The 24,747-nt window shown below is 29.5% G+C and overlaps 1 protein-coding gene across 1 annotated transcript; it reads right to left on the minus strand.

Moving 5' to 3' along the window:
* Nucleotides 709-6,097, minus strand: LOC109334221 (WD repeat-containing protein 44-like). Its single transcript, XM_019569861.1, has 7 exons — nt 4,254-6,097; nt 3,133-3,223; nt 2,512-2,669; nt 2,373-2,424; nt 2,186-2,268; nt 1,972-2,065; nt 709-1,657 (listed from the first exon to the last, which is right to left on the minus strand). The coding sequence occupies exons 1-7, from the start codon at nt 5,808-5,810 to the stop codon at nt 1,062-1,064; spliced, it is 2,631 nt and encodes an 876-aa protein (XP_019425406.1). The 5' UTR covers nt 5,811-6,097; the 3' UTR covers nt 709-1,061.

Raw genomic sequence — 24,747 nt, forward strand, 5'->3', positions numbered from 1 at the left:
TACATAACTGGAACCATCATAATACTTAGTTTAGGTGATATATGTACTCTCCAAAAAGCTTAAACTATAGGGTGGAAGCATTGGTTTTATATATCTATCACACATGAACATATCTTCTGTCTCAAAAAGTGTATAACTCCATATGCTAATTAATATGATTAGTATCAATTATATTAAGTGACACATAAAATAACACATTTTGTGAGATGAAAAACTTATTCTCCTATCACACCTCCTCAGTCCTCACACAATAACCCTTTGGACTTTGAATGTGACTTTGCACATGGTAAAAAAATGTGTGTGCAAGTTGTTTATGTAACAAGATTGGGCCTATTCATATACCGTACTACCAACCTCATGTAACAACTAATATCCTAAATAATGGCACACACAAGACCCAATTTCTTAAACCCAGTTTTTAACAGAAATTAATTTTGAAAAAAGTAATAATCTGTTTGTATTACAGTAATGCCTTGGAATGCAAGTTCTTCACATTTTATGGCACATTATTACAACCGAGCACGTGAATGTTACAATTCTGCATAGAAATGGATAATGAGTGATTAGGTATTTATAGCATTTAAGATAACAAGTGCATAAACAAGGCTGTAACAATAACATGCCTAAACGTGTCTGAAAAGTTTGAAATATAACAAGTGCATACAAAAGCAACTAGGCACGTTGAGTCTGAAAAGTTTGCTACTTACATTATTATTTAAAAACTGTTTAACCTTGAGCAATGCCATGATGTTTTATTGAACATGATTCAGTTGGACAACATATTAAAAGTCCATGACAGAACACAAAGACAACAAGTTTAAAAGAATCATAAATTTCTAATTTGAATAAGCTTTTCCCATGCTCACGTTACTCTACATTTTCCGAATTTCTAAATTCCTGGTGTTCTTTTTTTTCTTTTTTGTTTGACAATGTTTTCACCCTTTCCTCTCTGTACATTTTTAGCCAACAAATGGACTTAGTGAAGTCTACTCTGCCTTCTGAGATGAAATCATCAACTCATATCTGTCATGTTCATAGGCATGCATATTTTTTACGGCATCTTATATTCGAAGTGGCAATCCAAAATTTTGGAAAGTTGTAATTTCACCTCGAAGGCCAGCAGTTACGATCACCATACCCAAGGCTGACATGTTTTGACTTGCCCCGTTTGAGAAGTCCACACTCACACCAGGGCTGCTTCGATTCCTCTCAGCAAGAAGTTTTTCTTCTGGCCATGTTGCGGAAATTCTATCAAAAAAGTAACTGTTTGTCGCACTTGCAACAGTTCCATGGTGCGGACTGTTGTAACCTGATGCAGATCGTGAACCCTCGGTATCAATGTTTTCCTCTACAGGGGTAGGAGGATTATTTTCTGAAGAGGTCTCATCAGCATTGTGATCGAGCTCAGTTTGCTCTCCAGGAAGTGTAGCATGCATGTCCCATACATCACCCGTACCAGGCCAAGGAATGGCCACTGACACATCTTTACAGTGAAAGTGTTCATATGAATGTGTGATAGTCACACCTTTGCTTCTGTTAGGCCGACAATCGGCTTCGTTTTTCCAGATGTATACATGGGAATCCTCACTGGCTGAGACAATATATTTACCGTTTGCTGTGAGGGACGCTGAAATTGGGCTAGTTGCATTACGAAACCCTGCAGAAAACTTGCATCAGTTTACACAAAAACAGTGCTGACGGTGGAAATAAATATACTGAAGACCCGTTGCCATTTGAGCAAAGTTGCAGAGGTAGCAAAACCATTTTTTATATCATTCTTAATAAATTTGTAGTACATCTTTGCCTTACTAGAAAGATAAATACCACAACAAAGATTTGAGCTTTACTTTGACCAAAGAATTAAGCACAATAAATTGTATGCAGATGAAAGCAATTCATCAAATGGCATATTCACTTGTTAGATTATATTTTTAATAAAATTCAATTGATATATAAATAGTTTGGGCACACCTTTAAACTTGTGAACAAGATCAACACCATCAACAACCCGAATTCGTGAATCAGCAGATGTGATAAGTACTTCTGATGAACTTCCCGGTGCAAACTGTTCATATCATTCAGTAAGGAGGACCAACATAAGCATTGTAACTAAATTCAAAGTAAATTTTTGGACGGGTACACACGTAAAAGGAAGCTAAAGCACAGTAGTAACCCATTACATTACCTGGAAACCAGTAATTTTCTTCTGATGCGATTTCTTTTTCTTATTCTGCAGATTGATCTGACTTTTCTGTTCCAACTTATTTTCTGAATAAATATAAAAAATAAAAAATAATCAGTGGCCCAGCAACCAACAGAACTGAATATAGATAGACACAGTTATTAAAAAAAGAAAGTCTCACTGACAGTACCAGATGCATTATATAAATGGCAGCTACCCTTGTACGAACCAACTAGTGCGCCCTATAGAAATCAGCAGATTTAACTGAATTTCAAATTAAAAATGAATTTCCAATTTTTCATATAGATGCATATTAACCTTGGACCAACCTGACCATCAGGTGTATAACAAGCAGCAGTGACCATCTCATGCAGATCAATCCAATCAATAACTTGTCGATCAGGAATGCTCCATATGCGAACCTTAGCATCCAAAGATCCACTAATGAAGTATCTATCATCAACCGGATTAAACTGGATGCAAGTTACTGTGCCAGACAGAAAACAGATTGTAGCGAGAGGTATCATTAGTAAAAGAACATGGACTGGAGGGAAGAGAATTGCTTTCATTAATAAATTTAACCATCCTTACTAGACATAAAAGAACTGTTGTACAATTAGTCCTATATGCGGCAGACAAATATTTGGTAAAATTGTGCCTGTACCATGAACCGTAATGCCATAATCCAATCCTCAAAGATGAGGTGGACTTCGAATTAGATTAGATTGAACATGTATAGGATGGAATGGAAATCTGATATAGTTTTTAGTTGGGAAAAGGCAGAAGACACTTTAATGTAACACAGAAATATATATATGAGTGCTCTGCTATTTAAACCAATATTACGTGCTTGTAGGATTGTGGTCTATATATTATTATATGACATCTAATCAGATTAAAAGACAGCAAATATGGGAGCATTGCATGATGTAATAACTACATTTACTCACCATAGTCACTGTGTGAAAATATTTTCAAACAAGACTCGCTAGACATATGCCACAGCCGCACTGTTTTGTCCATCGAAGATGAGAGCAAGTGCTGAAAAAAACAGAAAAGAAAATATTAGTAGAATGATCTAAAAACACAAGCACTTCAAATCAAAATTGTACAACACGCTGTACTGCCTTATGACACTAATCAATAAGATTTCCACTGAAGTTTTTCAAAGACATCTTCTAAGCTTGCTATAACATCTGTCAATAAAATTGGTTTTTCAAATTATAGTCGCTCCGAAAGGTGCTCATCCTTGTTGCACTATTGTTACTGTGTCTATAAGGTATGACTCAAATGGGGATATAAAGTGTCAAAACAATGTGTTTGGGCACGCTCCACTCCCTTTGCAGATAATACAGGAAAGTTTGGCTAACAAAAAATCTGCTCAACACAAATCCATTTTGTCAAGTTTAGCAAACACCACCTAAAACATATATATTAAATGATAATAACTTGACCTCAAGTCAAGCTTAAAACCAGATAAAACCCAAATCGTTCATCACAAGACATCAACAAACCATCTAATAGACATTCATAAGTTACAAACATAGCATCCTGGGCAAGTTACTGACCTGAACGCATTCTTTCTGCCGTTCAAGCAGCAAGTTTTGGCTCTTTTTCTTTTAGCCAAATGAACTATCTCTACCTCTACTGTTCACTAAAGGAATTGCTAGGGAAGTATCAAAGCAACCATTAAGTATAAAGAAATCTTAACAGACAGTGTCATCTCGTTGTTTGCTAATGATACCAGAAAAGTTTTTAAACTTAAATTTCAGTTTACGTAGGGAGAAAAGAAAAGGATCCAGAAACTTTCTCACTGGGATAGAACTTTATCTACTTATTACTACAATATTGAAGACTGTATTTAACTAATGATTTCATCAGTTTATTGTTTACTTTTTTATATCTCTATATAATGTATCATGCCATTCTTGTATCCTAGTTCTAAGAAATTTTGTCATAACACAAACCAGTACAAGACTTCATATCCATATCCATGCTACGTAGCATTCAATACACCATTAGAACTTAGAATTACATAACATTAATGCCTATCTTAAAGATAGTAGCTAACCTGAGATTTGGACCAGGAGAGGTCAAGCACGTCAGCGAGATGGCCTTGAAAGGAGCAAATGGGTTTTTCTGTGAGAGCAAAAACAGCGTCTGACACCACTAATTGATCCGAGCTCAATGATTTTCTGTTAATGGGTGATCTTCCCTTTCTCTTTTTCTCTGGATTGTTGTCCTTCATAGGAGACAACAAGGTTGTTGTATCAGGCGAGCCATTGACAACAAACAAGATATTTACATTCGCATCTTCGGGTTTGTCCATGAGCGACTCAAGCTTCCTCGCAGATTCCACAACATGCCAAACATGAATCACACAATCCTCACCCGCACTTGCGAGATACTTGCCATCCAAACTAAACTTAATACTCCATATAGATCCATTATGAGCCTGAATCTCCTGCGTCTTATAAACCGCAGTAAGATCTTTACACGACTTCCCATACTGCTTAACCCTCACTCTCTCCAATCCATGAAACGAAGCAGCATCCTGGCTATCATCGGTTGCAGAACTTGACCTTCTCCCACCCTTCTCCGACGAAGTATCCCTCTCATCGCTGCTTCTCCTCTCCCTAGTATGCCCTTTCATGGAGCTCGCGACACTCCTTAAGCTCCTTATGCTCTTTAAGCTCCTCAACCAACTCCCTTTCTTCTTCGATTTAAAAGAATCACCACCACTTCCTCCTCCATTTGCAATTGAATCCACATTGTCCTTGTTATAACCACCGTCTTTCCCTTCCTCCACGTTCTGGCGCCGCATCAATTCTTTAACGATCGGCGAATGACCAACCGTCATCTCAAACTCCTCCATTGTCAACTGTCTCCCTGTTCCTACCTCCTTAACCTTGTTCCTCCCATCTTCTCTCACCTCCTTCAACACAAACTCTTTCCCATTATCAAGATCTCTTATAGTGCACACTTCTATCTCCTCCACCTTCTTCTCATCCACATCCCCATTCTCTAAACCATTGCCCGAATCCAAACTCAAATCCCTCAATTCGCTTCCAATTTGATCCACCTTCCTGCAATTCCTCCCCGAAGGAGGCTTACTCGGTGAACCACTACCGCTGTCAACGCCGCAGTTATCTACAGAATGAATCGAACCGGAGGAACAATAACTCGGCTTATTATTACAATTCCCGCGATCCGCAGCGCTATCGGATTTCGATCGCAACATGACAGCAGCGGAGGAAGAGGTGGCGGTAGCACTGACTTCTGTCACCGGCGGTGGTTTCTGACAGCGGGAGAGTTGAACGGATGAAACTGATCTCGAAATATCAGCATTGCTGCTATTGGTGCCACCGTGGATGGCATGGCCGCGAGAGAAAGAGGTGTCGCCGGCGAGGCCTAAGTGGCGGAGGAGACGGTTACGGCGTTCGGAGATAGAAGAAGGTTGAGAAGTCCAAATATCGTAATTGTTGAGAGTGAGAGGGGCATAATTGTAATTATGAATGGTTTCGTCTTCGTTATCGGAATTGGAAGTGGAACAAGAAGAGAGAAAAATGTCTTGAGATTCGTAGAAGAAATCGTCGTTTTCTTGGTCGAGTAATGTCGTTTTGGTCATAATTGTTGGTAATTATTAATTGAAGGTAGTAGTAGTAGTAGCATTTCAGTGATGAAAAGTGAACCACAAACGACGGCGTTTCAATCCATCAGATAATAAGATCACAAAAGAAAAGAGAGAGAGTTTCCAAGTTCCAACTATTCAGATCCAATTACAGAGAGAGGGTGTGTTTGGATGAATGGATTGTTAATTTCGGAACAGAACCCTATGCTATGCTATGCTGGATGTGTGTGGAGTTTGGAGTTTGGCCAGGGAGCATTGTTTCTGTGTAGAAAGAGAAAGAGAAAGAGAGAGAGAGAGAAAGAGAAATAAATATATATGATCATTTTCTTCTTTCTTTCATTTTTTTTTTCAATAGAAAATTATAGGAGTTTTGTTTCACTTTCTTAATATCTAAATACATGTATATCTAAATATGACGTATTACATGTATTTCTCTTTAAGTTTTTCTTTATCCTCAATAATGTTATTGGGTTGAGAAATACCATAAACATTACTTTGGATATATTTAACTTAGTGTAATAACTATCAGTTACAAATGTAATAATTTATGGAAGGATTTATAGCATTCAGTATATCATCCACAATTTATTTTAATTTTTTATAAGAAATAATAATGTATAAATATAAATGATAAATGATGCAGTAACAATATATAATTTTCATACTCCATCGATGTATACATTTTTTTCATACTCACATAATTTATATCATTCCATGTGTCATAAATATATTTGGTTGATTAAAATACGTTTAAGTTAAAAATTTAATTAATAAACATTTTGTTAACCGATCACAATTGATGATACATAAAGTAATACAACTCGTAGAACATGAGATTTGCTCCCTTATTTATGTGTTTATTTTTATTTGAATTAATAAATATTAGAACACTAACCATAAATAATATATTAACAACTTAAAAACACTTAAATGTTCAATATTTAAATATTAAACTCAAATTTCTTTTGGCTGAGAAGTATTTTTTGGCCCATGTTATTATTATACTTCAACTATGATTTTTAATTTAGATTTGGTAATTATTAAACTTCCTTTTTGGTGTGACTCTCAGAGGTAGGGGCCCCTCACCCTTATGATGTTTCTTATCTAAGCATTGTTGATATTGAGATTAAGAAGTTATTTGGAATAACTCTTGCAATTTTAAAGATTTAAAGACTCTCCTATTTAAGGATATTTGAGAGTTGATTTTTAAAAGTAAATAAAATATATAGTTTTAAATTTTAAATTAAGAGAATTATATAATATATATTTTAAATAAACAATGAATTATGAGGTATACTTGATAATAATCTTTCCATCCATTCCTTATTCACTTTTAAAAGCATTATATAAATTTCATTACATTTCCTATGGGAGAATATTTGAATGGTAATGGTTTATGAGCAGTATTGGTATCAATGTGGATTTGATAACTAAAACATTTGCAAGACGATTAAATTAATGTTGTTGCATGGAGCCTTCCTCATGCTAAAATTATCTAAATCCAGAAAGATTATATTTGTTGAAACCTATCTTCTTCTTTTTTGTACTATTAAAGGTATTTATTCACTCTTTTTGAATAAAGAACTAAATCATTTCAAGGTGTTTGATTATCCCTTTCAAAAAATGTCACTCTCAGGAATCGAATCTATGACTTTTGATCATCCTAGAATCTAGTGAGATCATACACTACTTGATCAATACATTGTTAATCTTCTAAAATCTATCTATTAAAACTAATAAATTTAAATTGATAAAAATTAATGAATAATTTAAATAATAAATGAATTCAAATTTATTTATTATATTCAACTTATATCTATCAATATATTGGGATGAACATCAAATCCAACCAAAAAATAAATAATCATAAATGTTGTAGTGAAAGAGAGAAAAAGAGAAGAGAGAAAGAAAAAAGCTGGGTATTCTCTCCATAAATGAGAAGAAAGTGAGTTGAGAGAGTAAAAATTTGCAAATGCCTAAATTATCCCTACTAATTTCACACTATCACATACATTGACAAAATACATTATTGTGGAGTTCTAACCATTAAATATCATATAATCGTTTTATGCTATACTTTTGTTTAATATTTTTAACTATTTTAAAAGTATAATTAACATTTTCTTTCAAAAAGTTGAAATAAATATTAATTCATTTACTCATTTTAAAACCAAATACATTTTTATACTTAAAACTTAGAAAATAAAGTTAGTATATGATTATTTACAAAGATAAACTTGTATATGCATAAAAAAACTCACATTTTAATTACCATTTTTTGTTCACTCATTTTTATTTTACTATTATTATATTTATCATCTATCTCCAATGACATATCCCTAACAAAATTGTGAGTCACACATGGAATTAAAAATATTATTGTTTGTGTGTCATCATCACTATTAAGGTTAATTTTAAATATTAATCAATTTATTTATTAAATATTTTAATTGTAGTTCAATATTATTTTTAGACACTTTAATTATTTAATCATTTACATAAAAGCATATATTTAGTATTAACATTATATTTCTTAAAAACTTTAACTAATATTTAATTTTAATCTAGAATGAAAAATATTATGAATGTGAATAAGGGTATAATTGTGGAGAAATTAAGTCATGTTCTCTCTCTTCTTTTTCTTTTTATTTTCTTTTCTACCAAACAACTCATAATTTCACTCTTTTTCTCACCTCTTTCTTTCTCCCCATCCTTTTTCTCACCTCTTTCTTTCTCCCCATCCTTTTTCTCACCTCTTTCTTTCCTCTTAACTTCTTATCATCAACCAAATGAAGGCTAAACTTACTCACTCAGATAATGGTAAAATCAATGGGAGGATATGCCGATGTGGTGTAATTAATAGTAAACATTTGTTCTTGAATAAATGTATCTACATATTCAATAAAAAATTTACACATGTAGTCTTAAATGTCATATTCATATCGAAAGTTGTAATTTTTTTTTCAAAAATCCAGAAGATATTAAGTTTGAATATTGATGAATTTGATAATTTAAAACATGTTTTAATGAATTTATATAGATTGGTAGATAATTTTATATTTATCTAACATAATTCAAATCTCAATTCATCCATTTGTCACCTTAGCTTGGAGGATGCATTGTATTATTTAAGTTTTCGACATGCTTGGTAGATTTTGGTAACCATTCAATTTTTTACATTAATGATCTTTTTTTGTGTGTGTGGATTTGGAGAGATAATGATATTATTAGAAGTGATAAATGAAATATATATTAATGCGAACCACATACTAGATAAGGGTAGGTTTGATTATATTAGTGGGATTTTGTGGCTCAAACCTCATCATGACTACACACTTAGGTTTTATTAGGAGTGAGCATAATAATTGGGTTGTTGTTTTCATTGGTAACACCTTTTCTTGAAGTACTTTATTTGAAGGGTTGTTGCCCTGAAGAATGGTTTCATACTAACTTGCTTTGTTGTAAGTTGAAGTTGTTGTAATTGTGGTTAGGTTATGTTTACCATAATTACAAAAATGTAGGGAAATGTAATCAATACATACACAATTGTGATTATAATATTATTGTAATGACTCGTAAAACTATAATATTATAGTCATAATTGTAATTATAAAATACAATTTTAAATATTATTAGGTTACTTAATTGAAGCTTCCATGCCAAATCAACACCAAGTCAATTTTAGTTTGCTCATCATCTTCCCACTTTGGTGCTATGATTGAATACATTTCCACTTTGTTGGGATTTGAGAATTAGATTTTGAGTTAAAATAATTTAGGGAAATGAAGAAAAAATTAGGCTGCTTGGTTTCAACAAAAGGATTTCTATTTCATGTTTTCATTTTCAAAAACCAATTTTTATATTTTTATTTTCTCAAAATATGTTTGTTATTATAATTTTTATTTTCAAAACTCTCACTCTAAATTTCACAAACAAGAACAATTATATTGCAAATAATTAAATTCTAAATTTTAATTACTATAATAATCAAACCACTGATTTTATAAGATGTCTTCATATTTGATATATGCATTTTTTCCAACATATTTTATGTTAACAATACAAAGAACACCTTTAATTGCTCGACCTGGTCATTAGGTATCACAAAAAGTGTGGAAGGGCATAACGGGCATAATGCACTTACAATTGCTCTCCAAAATGTTAAAGTTAAAATAATTAGCAACATTCAAGTGTTCTATCTTTAAATTTAGGATATAGTAATTTCAATGAGGGACAACTTTCATTCCAAATTCATATATTACCATACCCATTATTGAACTATTTTAGTAATACCATTAAGAGGGGCGAAGAAGGAAAAGTTTTTACGTTGAAAAAGAAAGGAGTAAATTCTATTATGAAGGTGTGTGGTAGTCTGAAAGAGTGCAACACTAATTTATTGATTTTGACATTTTTTTTATTAGTGAAGAGAGTAGTTAAAAAATATATTAATTTATTCCATATTTTTTTATATCTAAGGTTATGCACATAATTTAAGAAATTATTAAATGATATAAAAAATTATTATTGATATCATTCCATGTCGAATTAAAAAGAAATGAAGAAATATAGATGAAAGAGAAGAACAATAAATAAGGATATACTTGGAAAATAAAATATAAATGTGTATTGAGTTTCAGGAACATCAAATGATTTGGAATAACGTGACAAACTTAAAATGTCAAAAAATATTTAACGAATAACGAAAATGTCTAAAATTTCAAAAAATGGCACTACTCTATTATTGAAAATGTTGAAAATGATTTAGAAAGAAGAACTCACTTTCCTTATGTTTGTAATGTATACTTTAAATGATGTGAAATATAGTAATAAATAAGGATATATAATAATATAAATGTTTTGCAAACAAATGGTGCTTATGTTTTGGCAAGCAAACTCTTGGGTTGCCTTTCCTCGAGGATACACCAGAAGTTTCTTTTAGGCTTTTGTAGTTTTTTCTTTGGTTGTGATTATTTCCTCTTTCACCAAAAAATGTTTATTTTTTGTAAATACTTATATTCAATAAAGGAAGATGTTAACATGTAAAGAAGAAGAGTACTCATTAATTATTAAATAAGAGGTTATGAGCCAATAATATATTTTGTTCAATTACGATTACTTTTCTTTGGGTATTAATATATAAAAGTTAGTTTATATGTATATTTTAAGTTCATGGGATGTACATGTGTCTAGTGTCATTATATTAAGTGATTATATATATATTTTGGAAAACAAAGCTACCAAGTATAAACAAGACAACAATAATTATAGTTAATCGATTAACTTTATAGTTAATCGATTAACTGGGTAAGTGTTAATCGATTAACACTATAATTAATCGATTAACACTATAGTTAATCGATTAACTAGTTAAAAAATGACACGTTTTACACATTTAATACATGTTGAAATTGTTTTACAACATGTGTTTATTAGTTTGTTAGCTAGTTAGTTAGGTAAGTTTATTATCTATTCATATAGTATAAATAAGATTATTTCATGCCTTGATCTAAAATTAGAAGTCATCATAATATTCATTTTACGCTTTCGCGATATTTTCGCAATATGGTATCAGAGCCTTCATCCTAAAAACTTTGATCATCACTGCTGCACATTCTTTATAATTATTCTATCATTCCAATATTTCAACAAAAGAATCTTTATCTTTCATTGTCTATCCAGATGATAACATTTTTATTATTTGCTTAATGTCATCATGCTCAAACCATTATACACAAGAGAATACATCATGCTCAATAGCAGCCATGGTGTATTATCAAGCTTGGTTGTGTCATGTTCAAAAGGATTTGAAACACAAGGGAATACATTAGCGGTAGAAATTTCAACATTACAAGCAAAGAGGAAGAACAAGAAAACAAGAAGAAGAAATATTGTTTACATATTGCTCACGAAAGTACACCTGAAGAGTTGGTGATGGAGGAGCAGCATCAACAAGAGGAGAGGATGCGGTTTTGGTAGCCAACTTATAAAGTGCCGCTGCAGCATCACACCTCTATTTTAGAGAGGTAGATTCAAGAAGATCCAGTAGCAATTCTAATCTATTATTGTCAAGAAAATGGATTTACGATTATTATCAGAACACAAATGAGCAAGGGCAAGAGCTATACGTATTTGGCTGCTCTTCTATGCAATCACATAGACACCAACAACAAGATCAACAACAACAACAACAATCACATAAATTCTGATCATCACACTATCAATCTCGTCCAAGAACAAGAAGAGATGCATTCTCTTGGGTTCTTTTGAATACTCAAAGAATCTTCCAACAATGTAAAACCATGGAAAAACCATGGGAATATAGTCAAGATTTCTGACTAGGAAAATAATCAAATGATTGAGAAAATCTAATCACATTAGGATCAAGATTTCGATCCATCACATTGTTATGATATCAAATCAAATTATCAAGTTGGAGTCATTGACATTTACCCTACAACTTGAGGGGCTATTGGAAAACAAAGCTTCCAAGCATAAACAAGACAACAACAATTATGGTTAATCGATTAACTATATAATTAATCGATTAACTGGGTAAGTGTTAATCAATTAACAATATAGTTAATCGATTAACTAGTTAGAAAATGACACGTTTTACACATTTAATATATGTTGAAATTGTTTTACAACACGTGTTTATTAGTTTATTAGCTAGTTAGTTAGATAAGTTTGTTACATATTCATGTACTATAAATAAGGTTATTTCATGCCTTGATCTAAAATGAGAAATCATCATAATATTCATTTTATGTTTTCGTGATATTTTCGCATGTATAATGTTATTCTTTTACGAGGGTAGGTAGTGCTATTATGAAATGAACTAGATCTTTTTACGAATTTTGATTTCAATTCTTACCACTAGTTTATTGATAAATCATCAATACATATATTGTAACTCATCTCAATCTCTCTTTTTACTACAAGGGGTATCTATTAATATTATATGTTATTATTTCTTTATTATCCTTGTTATCAATGAGAAATATTCATATCATTAAAGATTCTAATAACTTGTATTTAATTTTTTTTAATAAGGTGATTATTTTTTATCGGTTGCAAAAACTGTAATATAGAATATTTTATATTAAAGATTTATGTTTTAATTATCGTGACTCAGGTTTCATCCCGTAGCTGTGTTGTTAGAATATACCTTATCAAAGACAACAAAAATAAAAGGTTGAAAAATATCAAAGGGAGATTATTACTATAAATCTAATAAGGGGAGGGAGGGAAAGAAAGAATAGTAGAATGAGAAAGAGACAGAACGCCTGACTCATAAATCATGTTTCACAAAATATTTGTCTAGTGGTATAAAATTTTACTAGATTTTAGAAAGATAAAAAGTTAAAATATTCAATTCCTAGAAACGATATTTGTTGGCAACGACAACTACATAACTCTAAAAAAAAATTATCCATAAAATAAGAGGATAGATTTGGTAGTACTGAAAAACTCTTATGGGGAACATGTTAGATTTATAAAACCTTCAAGTGTTTATTCTTTGTTTGGTCTGCAATAACTTCTTTTTTGAATTATCTTTTCCAAATTTGTGTATTCTTTTAGTACGAATAATTAAACATGAGTGCCATTTGTTTCAATGATTTTGTTTGGAGTCTTCGAAATATACTATATTTGACACATAAACACGACTTTCCATGACGAAATTTTTTTATACATTAACAGCGTAACAATTTTTTAAATTGTTAATGTATCATTTATCATATATATTAAATCATCATATGTTACTCAATATAAATAAATGATAAATGTTGTATATAAACTTCTATATTAACAAATAAGCATATATATTACACTCTTAACTTTTGAGTAACATCCTAATAGTTTTCCACCCAACCAAAGTTTTGGTTTCCAAACAAATTGTCCCTCAAATAGTTGTGCTACTTAAAAGCTTGTTGCCATTTAATGAGGCATTATTATTATGTCTTGGATATATTAGCACACAACATCCTAGTTTTACTTTTACAATTCAAAACTACCATCATAAGCCACAACAAAGACACTAAAGATAGGGATTTAGGGACACTTGATTATGCTATATGGGGGACAAAATAAAAGGTAAAAAAGTGTGTCATTAAACAATAAACACACAACTTTGAAAAATACTGACTTCGCCCTTTCAAGGTTCATCTGAATCATGTATTTGTGTGGATCAATCAAAAAAATATATTATAATAAAGGATGATGTACTATTAGATATTTAAGTAATTAAATTTGTCTTTCCTTTAACTTTGGGAGATTATACATATACTTATGTTTTGTAATTTATGACTCAAATCAATGTGACCTCATGTACCCTTGTCCTATAAAATACAAGCATTGTTAGTTTAGTTATCTAAAGATTTAATATTAGTTTTTCAATAATATAAAAATATCATAAATTCATATCTCTCAATACTGTATAATGTTGTCCAATTAGTCTTGGAAATTAAGGTTATAATTTACTCGTTTGTCTTAGATAAAAAAGATTTATGGCCAATGAAAGTTGGTCTAGTTGGTAAAAAAATTGATTATGATCGACAAACTTATGTGTTCATAGCACTCATAGAAACGTCAAACCTTGAGATAAACTCTTTATTGATTCCTCTTAATTGGTTTTGAGATAATAAGTGGTGGGAGATTATTTGTAAATAAATTAAACTTAATGTAAAATGCATTTGCGTGCACTTAGGGCGAAGTTCGTTATATATAATGATTCCTTTACATAAATTATAATTCTAAAAAATATATAAAAGTAGTCTATAAACTCTTTTACACATATACATATATCACAAAAATCTATTTTATTTACTAATGATTTTTTATATGTAGCACATATTGTTTTTTGTGTAGGAGAATTTATACTCCGATTTTATAAGAGTATATATGGTTATTCAAATTGTAATTCTTATTTCTTTAATTTTTTGGGCACTTGATTGGATACGAAGAGGCATGCACTCAAATATGGTGAAATATATGTATAAATAAATTATATTCATATGCTAACCAACCATTTTTATTAATAAATCACGTTTTCTAAAGCCCAATGTGTTAAGAGAAATAGTAATCGCTTTATATATAAATAATAATACACATTTATTTCTTTGTATAATATGCTTCAATTGAAGAGATTCGTTTTTATGTTTAACAAGAAGAATTTAATGTGTTTGCTCAATTTTATCATTTGGATTTTTCTCATCTGAAACTTTTAGCACCATGTAGCAAACTTGAAAATTATTTCAATGGTGTATATTTTGACCATAAGTTTTTAGAATTGAGAGTAATCACTAGTTCTATATAAATTTTATTGTGGATATCAAGAAGAATGTTGTGTATCTACATATATACAAGCTTTAGAGTTAACTTTAATATATTATTAATAAATGCAATAATTGAGAGAGTTTTCTCTCCTATAGATAACATCAATAAAATGACTTTAGATTATATGAGAGATGAATGATTAAATGGTTGTCCGAATACTTATTTCTAAAAATATACTACTTTTGATAATATTAAAAATGAAAGAATTATTCTTTCTAATGTATGAAAACTGTTAGAAAATAATTATAAAATTTTGTGTTAGATCTTCTTCTTTTGATATTTTATTATTGATGGTGTAAGCTATTATTATAGGGTTTTTTTACATATTTGCATGACTGAATGTGTTATAAAAAAGTAATATATTTTTAACAATGTAAATTTAAATATGTAATCCTATGGTGACCTAAATTTTAGGGCCCATTATTGGTATGAAGTAGGTCACTATGTCCTAAAGATGGAAGGATTTCATCCCATGTTTTTGTAATTATTAGTCAATATTATTACAAAAGAATCTTATCCATCAAATCAACTTACACCTTCATTTTCACCCCACCCACACCCCACTCATTCCAGCATATTTATGTGTTTGCAATTATGCTTGTTATTTGTCACCAACCCAAACCTAAAAAAAATCATCAAAGCACAAGTTAATGTATTTTCAAATACTCATATGAACTATATATCTTGATTCAATTTCTTTAGTTTCAGATATCATCTGCCAACAACATACCACAAATATATTTTTTGGTAATATCATATATTTTCAGAGTAAAAAACTAATCACTTTCAAAATATGTGACTGTCTATTCTAATAGGTATTGTTATCAGGAACTGAACTCTCACACCAAGTATTACTCACAACACAAGTATTAAACTTAATCTAACAAAGATGTCTTCAATATGATTTTGTTATTTTTTTGTGGTAGAATGGTTTTTTGCCATCAATCCCTTAATCATAATTTTAAGTAATTATTTGAATCCAAAAAAATATCGTTGTTCCACACTCATGTAATTATATTCAATTCTAGGTTGTAGGGTATGTCACGTGGAATATAATTTTTTTTATTTAAAACAATTAAGCTAATATTAATAGGAATCATTTTCGTATGAGAAAATTTCTGAATTCTCACACATGAATAATTTTACTTACTATTCTTCTTTATTATACTCCATGACCTAACAATGAGTTGTCAACAAATTCATACTTCTGAAATTTCATTCTCTCAAATTTGATATAACAAATAACCAATTTTGCATGTCAATTACATATTCGATCATTGATTTTTTTTAAATAGATTACTATAATGATTAGAATTAATTAGAGCAAATTTTTAAATTCACATGAATGAATGATTTTACTTACTCATACTTGTTCATCATATTCCATCATTCTAATATATTCCTTGTATATGACCATTGTAACCTCTCTATGGTTTTATGCGCCATTATTGAAACTTACACTTAACAATTATTTGTTAGTAAATATACATTTAAAATTTCATTTGAGGTGTAATTGTTTCTCTTAATAAGTTTAACTTCCATTAATTAAACTTTTACTGGAATAGGAAAGGGTATGAAAATGCATAAGTGGAATTGAAAGGGAAATGGAAATTAAGTCTCATACTAGTAGAGAATAAAAATTCAAAACTCTAAAATTGTATTTATTTTGATAAAAAGAAGGATTTGAACTAAACCTACAATTTTCAGGATATTTTTTTAACAAAATAAGAAGGATTTGATTACAGAAATTAATAGGATTTGCTTTTAATATTTATTGCCATTTTAAATTATTCTTTACTAATTTTGGTGGTATTAAAATTCATTTTTTTTAAAAACTTAATGGGAATTCGATTATACATTTATTTCTAATTAGTTTGAAAACAATTAGTTCCACATAAAAATAAAAAGTTTGTGTTAAGGTCACATTTATATTAATTTGTCAGGATAAATTATATTAGTTTTAGTATTACACTATCAATCAGTCTAACATTCTTTTAATTCGGTGATTTGTAACGATTTGACATCCATTTTTAATATTATATACCTTTTACCACTTGATATTCAATTTATTTCATTGGAGGAAAGAATTTGCCAACATTAAAATAGAAGGATGGAATAGGTTAGTTTTAGTTGTAATTTTTTTAATTTAATTAGAATTTGCATGTGGCTTAATGTACTTTGATGAAAATTTTCCTTCTAAAATAGAAAAATAGTGAGAAAAGAAACTTCACCCCTTATAATAAAAGGGGTTTGGTAAGACTAAGAGTAGCACAAAAAAATGAATATGGCATTACTTAAGTATTAATTAATTCCTTTACAGATCATTATAACATGGAGACATATAATGAGCAATCAAGGAAAACATAGATGACATTTATTCTCTTGTTCCACCTTCCCATTTTCTTCTTTGCTTCCTGATACTTCTGTAGTTCATTTTCTCCCTAATTATTATCTCTTTTGTTTCTTTTAGGCTTGAAATTAAGGAAAATCTTAAATTCTTGAATGAATATCTAATTTGATCCTTATAAATTTATAGGTGTATCAATTTGATCTTTGAAAAATTAAAAATTAAATTATTACTCAAAGATAGGGATGACAATGAGTACCCTGATTCGTTGTACCTGCAAAAAAATATGTACAACGGGTTGGTTATAGGTTTGTGTTTGGACTCGCCGATAATTGAGACTCAAATTTTAAGACTCGTTATTCAATGTGTCTGTATCTGGGCAATGAGATACTCAGGCCCACGAATATATGGACCCGCTATTCCTTCCTAAATATATATCTATATATTTTTAATTCATAATTTTGATTGTTATGTTATTAAATATTGATGTTATATTGTTACGTAGTGATATGATGTTATGTTTTTAATTTATATGTATAATCCAATATTTTGTTGATTGAATAATTCATACTAAAGCAATTTTACATTATAAAGTTGAAATAGTCAATTTAAAATGTGTTTAAAACTTTAAATATGTTTTATAATTTTTTCTCTTGTTGATTACTTAAATAATATATAAGATTGTAGGAAAAAATACACAATTATATAAATTACTCGCAATTATTCTTAAAGTTTTTTGAATTTGCAGGTACCCGCAGATCCGCTAGGTACCAAAGAACTCATGGGTAATGGACACAATGGATATCAGCATGGGTCAGGAGCGAGTCTAGGTCCAAAAATGAAGCAGCGAGACGAATTTGGATAATATACAACCTGTACCCATCTAGACTCATTGTCATCATCACTTAAAGATCGCGAATATGAGTCAAAATAGTCTTTGTCATAAGTCATAAAATATCCTAAATAGATTAATTTGAAACCGGCTTGATATTTTTGAGACTATTTTAGGTATTTTAAATTTCCAGGTACCAAATTGGTACACAATTTTGAAGTACCAAAATAGATAGTTACTCTAATTTCTTTCACCAAATTCCATATACACAGTCAAAACACAACCAAACACACAACTAAATACATTGGACTTGGCATGAAATTCAACAACAATGTATAAAGTGTTTGTTTTCTTCTTCTCCTCTTATATAAACTTCACTATAAACATGAGATATAAGTAAATTGATTTGTTAATATGAATAAAAATAATAATTATTGTTGTGATCCGATTTTTGATTGAACATTGATTACATCACTTAGAAATAAGTTAAACTTGATTTTGACCTCTTCTAAATGATTAAAGTTATCACTATATTTTTTGCGGTTAAAATGTAGAAAACTATGTTTTAAGCCAAAATTGGAAAATAGTGTCTTTTTGAACTAGGTTTCTCACATAGGTAGTAGATTATGGATTAGAAAAGCTAGTAGCTCATCATTCGCCCGTATTAAAATGATACACTTGCTAATTGTATGAATTTTGTACCATTAATTTATTTTCAAAATTTAATAAAACAAGAAAATTTATTTTACTTTTATGTTTGAGAATAGTTTATCTTGCTCTTAAACATCCTTAGGTAAAATAGAGAAATTAAAACAATGAAATTCTTAGCTTAAAAATGATTAATTTAATTTAAAAATATAAACTCACAGTTATTATTCATTTATCCACTTCAAGAGGGTGAAAGAACAATAATGTATGCACGTAATCTTAACTTAAAGGGATAATTTGTTTGATTAAATTTTATCTGTTATGACAGGATGAAGTAACACTACTAATATATGCACTACATCTTAAAGAAATATTTTTATATTATTTAAAATTGTCTATTTTAAGAAATTGAAGGAGCAAAACTAATGTTCGTATTTCATCTCATCTGAAAGAGATACTTTATTAAAATTATTCGTTTAGAGATTGGAGCAACAAAACTAATGTTTTGCACCACATCTTATCTCAAAAAATATTTTTATTAAAAAAAAATATTCAGTTTGAGATACTAGAGCAACATAACTAATGTTCACACTAGTAATAATCTCAGAAATTTTTTATTTAAAACTTATCTACTTTGAGGGATTGGAGCACCAGAACTAATCTATGCACTTTATCTCATCCTAAAGAGATAGTTTTATAAGATTAAGTCACTTATTTTTTTAGGTGAGTGAAGCTAATGCTAATGTTTGCATAAATCTCATTTTAAAGGAATACATGGTAAAAAATTATTTTTTTGCAATTTATTATTATTGAATTACTTAACTAAAATGGCACAAATAAAATAATCATTTAGTTAATAAATAATATTAAAAAAATTAAACTATTTATTATTATTATACGAATACCAATATATTTTATTATTTTATTATACAATGAATAATTGATGTTCGGATCACGTGGCAACACTAGATTGGATGATGCAGGAAGACGACATTGGCTAAGGACCAACCTGAACACCATGCAGGTCCTTTCTTGCCAACACAAGTGGATGAGGAGACATGCGCATATAGACATCTAAAATTACATTTTTGTAATAAAATTATTATTTGATAGAATAATTACAAAAATAATTCTAATATGGTAAAAATATTTTATTCACATTTTAAAAATACGCAGAGTATTATTTTGGGACAAAAATTATTTGTGATTTAATAAAATCCCAAAAATTACTATAATACATACAAGTAAATAAAATAATTATTTGACTATATAAAATCAAAAATGACTAGAATGCCATTTTTGTTATTTTTTATTTTGAAATTTTATATTTTTAATTTTTGTTTGTGAAAAATGTCAAAATTAATTCGGATGAAATTGATGTTCACAATTTATCAAATGTTAGATACCCAAAGCATATGATTAAGAATATAAAAGTTATGATTTGCACAAAATACATACAAGAATTTTTAACTTCATATAATTTAATAGTCACTCTTTTTTTATTTTTTAAAACAACATATATATTTTTTATATGAAATGATTCTCTTTCAGCTAGAAACATTTATAGAAGACTGAAACTAACTCTTGTAATATAAATACTTAAAAGGAAAACACATTAATATATATAAATCAATTTGCTTGGTTAGGCCTAATTCAACATAATAGTATTTGTTGGTTACTTGTATCTCATTTTATTCAACATAATAGTAGTAAATTACAACTCAATAACAAATGGAAATGTGTTGAGAAGAGAGAAAAGCCTGTCTTGTTTTTATTTGTTTCCAACTTGCAAATGAAAGCTTTGTCCAAAAGCATTCTTTCAATGGTTAGAAAGGAAAAACAAAAAGAGAAAGGTTTATAGAATATTATTATTATTATTGTCCAAATATTAATCTTATGCAATGATGACTTTATCTTATAGGTTTTCGTCAAACTAAACCTTGCATAACTCACACGCCATCTACACTTTTTTTTTATCATTTTATTTACCTCTTACTATATGTTTGGCTGGTGGAATTAAAATTACAGTTTGGAATTGTGATACAATATTTAAACGTATAAAATTAAAACATAGTTTCCTATAGTTTAGTATAAGATCTAGACTTTAAAAACAATGGCCCTTTCAAAGCTGTTTATATCAAAAACACCCTTATAACTCTCATTTTTGTTGATGGGACTCGAACCCATCACCTCCTGCATTCCATTCCTTATGATCACCCTCTTCACCATTAGATCACCTTATGACTCCCAATGTAATGTAGTTACTTGAATATAAAAAAACAATATTTTGAAACTCAAGCTACACGTAAAACCGGAAGACGTTCCATATAAGGTTTAACTGATTTAAATGATTAAACCATTCAGTTAGACCAAATGATTTCATATATAACTTATCATTTTTATCTATAAATATATAGTTATATATAAATATAAATTTTATATAATTAATAATTATGTATAATTATTTGAAATATCACCTCTCCATTTTTTGGACCGGAGTAAAACAAAACATTAAAGTAGTGTTCTATTTTTTTAAATTTTAAGTGAACCTGATTCACTTCCGAGTTATTCCGTTCAACCGGGTTTAACACGATCAGACTGGAATTTCTCCGATTTAAAGCGAACTAACCCCTCATTCGGTTAAAACTATAAACCAGAGCCATTTTCAAGCCTAGTCAGCGATCGAATCGGCCAAACTGTCCGATCCAGTTAGGTTATCACAACACTAGAAAAAGGAAGTTCATGCAAACCTTGGGTTTGAGTTTTTTCCTTATTTCTAAAAAAACCAAAAAAACATTAACTATTTTCTCTTTTGATTCATAAGACTTGGAGTCCAAATATACGTTGAAAAATACGTCTCAATATTCTATCGTATTATTTTAAGAATGATTTAAATATTTGTTAGGATACTCATATTATAGTTAATTATTTTTAAGTCTAGATTAATGTTACATTAAGAGTGTAAAAACTTTATACATAATACACAAATATTAAACTAAAAAACTGGTGGGAAATGTACCCAAAAAAAACTAATGGAAGAGTTTTTATAATTCATAAATAGGTCTTTTCCACTATAGTCTAATTAGTTTGAGTCTAAATAAATTTTGAATTACTATTGATTAGTGAATTGCCCTACAAATTATGTTTACATGCGAGTTTAAAGTTCTTAAATATCATTTGATTGGATGGAGATTATACTAGCCGATCTAATATTGAATGAAGATTACGATATGTGACAATTTGTTTTCAACTATTGTGATCTAAATTATTTTTCAATTAAAAATATTATATTCCTCCTCTTAATTTAGCATTGGAGAGGAGGTCTACTCCATTTGATTATGTTTTATGGGGATGATTAATCTCCAAACAAGCTAATTGAAAACCCTATCAAAGATAAAAATAAAATAAAAATTAGATACCAAAAATATATCTTTGACCCAAAAAGGTTTTACTACTGTGGGCACAATAACATGATTGGTTCTGATTGCTGTAACCCTTTTTCTTTGAACTAATAAATCAGCACTTTCTAAAAGCAGTAAAATTTTGAACTTATGAGCAACAATAGTTATGTTATGTTTTTCTGTAAATATTAATGTGGTGGGCTTTTCCATAATTCTAGGTAGAGAGAGTCCATGGAAGAGTGTGTTGGTGGTGACATAAGAGATTTTAAAACCAGTACAAGCTAGGTTGTTGTGTGGCCAACAATCTTGGTTACTGTTCTTTCACTCCCACATGGTGTTTCCACCTCCAACTCATTGTGTTTACTCTTAACTTAAGGTGACACCAACTATTTCTTCTTTTCAAAATCATATAATCGAAGTAGATATTCATTGTCTCAAATCATATCTTATATGTTATCTCGTGCTAATAAAAATGAAACAAAAATAACAATAATAAAAAATTTAAACTTTTAATTGACATAACATGATTTTTATTGGCACTAGATATAGTATAAGATAAGAAACCTATATTAATGTAGGTGGAACGTTTTATTAATGTCTCCCACTCCCACCATTCTTTTTTATTTCCTTATCTCTTTTTTATTTCCCATATTTTGTGTCACTTTATGTACCATAGGTTTATGATTAATTATAAAAATGTTTAATAATTAAATTTTAACTTAAATATATTTTTTCTGACCAATCATGAACAACAGATGTGTATCCATCTCTCTCCCTTGTATCACAAAAATTCTGCAGTGGCTATATTTTTGTATAGGTTGGTGGAATTGTGGTCCAAAAATAACAACAAGCATAAATGGCCAATATCTACTACTACTCTACTTAGGTACTTCTTATTATGGTCCTAAATTTCTAGCTATATTTTGTCTGAGATAGATATCAGAATATGTAAAAGGTTATATCTAATAAAACACTTCAAAACTGTTTCAGGTTCTTAAGATTGTTTAAAAAATATTGCACTATTATATAGTAAGTTTTACTATTTAACATGAAAAAAGTTGATTATTCTCATAATATTTTATATGCCAAAATTAATGTTGGGCACCTTAGTTCTGAAATATTTTTCTATTAGTTAAAGCTTTTTGTGGGGAGTATTTTGCTTAAGATCTCATTCCACTTTAGTGAATATAATCTTATTCACTCTTTTTTTATGCTTAAGGTCCACACTTATATTGTTAATATCAATAATTAAAGATCTAAAATGTACTGGATTTGGAGGGTTTATTCTAACCCTTGCTTTAATTAATTTTCAGCTACACGCATCCTACAGAATAACATATATACTAAATACTCAATTAATTAATCAATCCGTGAAATGAACTATAAATAATAAACTATTAAGTATTATCCATCAAACGGAGTTATAATATTTTTTTGCTACATTATGAATCACATATTCAGTATTTATCATTTTGTATCATCTTTTTTATCTTTTTTTAAGTGATATTTGTTTATGTTAATAATACCTATTAGGGATGCAAGGTGAACAAATGCTGCAGAACTAAAGCATGGCTTTGGTAGCACAAGAAGAACATGGGTGGAAAACACTAATATGAAAGCCAAAAGTCTAATATCAAACTCTAAGCTAATTCATATAAGATTTAACTAGTTAATTTATTTGTTCAAGCAATATCGTATTTAATTATATTAAAATAATATTTTTTTCACCTCCTCTTATGAATGAAGCAAAATATTTAATTAGAAGTCTTTCTTTATTTTTTTTCATTTTAAGTGAATGGTTTGATTCGCTTTTTACGAATAAAGACGGTTTGTAAAATCAATTACGAGTCGGATTAGTCCTAGTATAATTGGTAAAAAATTAGGCTAGTCAATGCCTAATGACTAGGGTGTAGACCAATTTTGTCAACTTACATTTAAAGGGAACAAAGTCAAACAAAGGCACAGCTCCCATTTTTCAGTTTAATTAGTAGTATTGCCAATACTATTTACAAACCATTAACCTTCAACATGTGCTTCATGCCAGTGCTAATAATGGCTCCCACTACCCACATAAAGAAATAACTAGTCTATGTTAATTATAGAAAATTCAGAGCATTTTGTATATTCAAGGAAAATTTAATCCACAACCAAATGGTGAAAAACACCAAAAGAAAAAATATATTATAGTCAAATACTCTAAAATCTCAGCCAAAAGTTATCACTATATACTCTCTACATACCTTGAAGGGTGAGCCCTATATCCAACCATGCCATATTATATAATATATATATATATATTTTCTTATCCTTTTGGTCATATAGAACTGTGTGCAAGAAGTGAATTAACCAATAGTTTTGTGTACATTGTCA

Source organism: Lupinus angustifolius, chromosome LG19 (genome assembly GCF_001865875.1).
Source record: "Lupinus angustifolius cultivar Tanjil chromosome LG19, LupAngTanjil_v1.0, whole genome shotgun sequence".
In the NCBI taxonomy this organism is placed as follows: Eukaryota; Viridiplantae; Streptophyta; class Magnoliopsida; order Fabales; family Fabaceae; genus Lupinus; species Lupinus angustifolius.

What these genes read in the sequence shown, in the direction of transcription:
- LOC109334221 (XM_019569861.1), bottom strand. Translation starts at nt 5,810, where the DNA reads ATGACCAAAACGACATTACTCGACCAAGAAAACGACGATTTCTTCTAC. An exon ending in CCATTTATATAATGCATCTG is followed by an intron (nt 2,269 to 2,372) that starts GTACTGTCAGTG and finishes ATATTTATTCAG; the next exon opens with AAAATAAGTTGGAACAGAAA. An exon ending in AGAAAATTACTGGTTTCCAG is followed by an intron (nt 2,066 to 2,185) that starts GTAATGTAATGG and finishes TGATATGAACAG; the next exon opens with TTTGCACCGGGAAGTTCATC.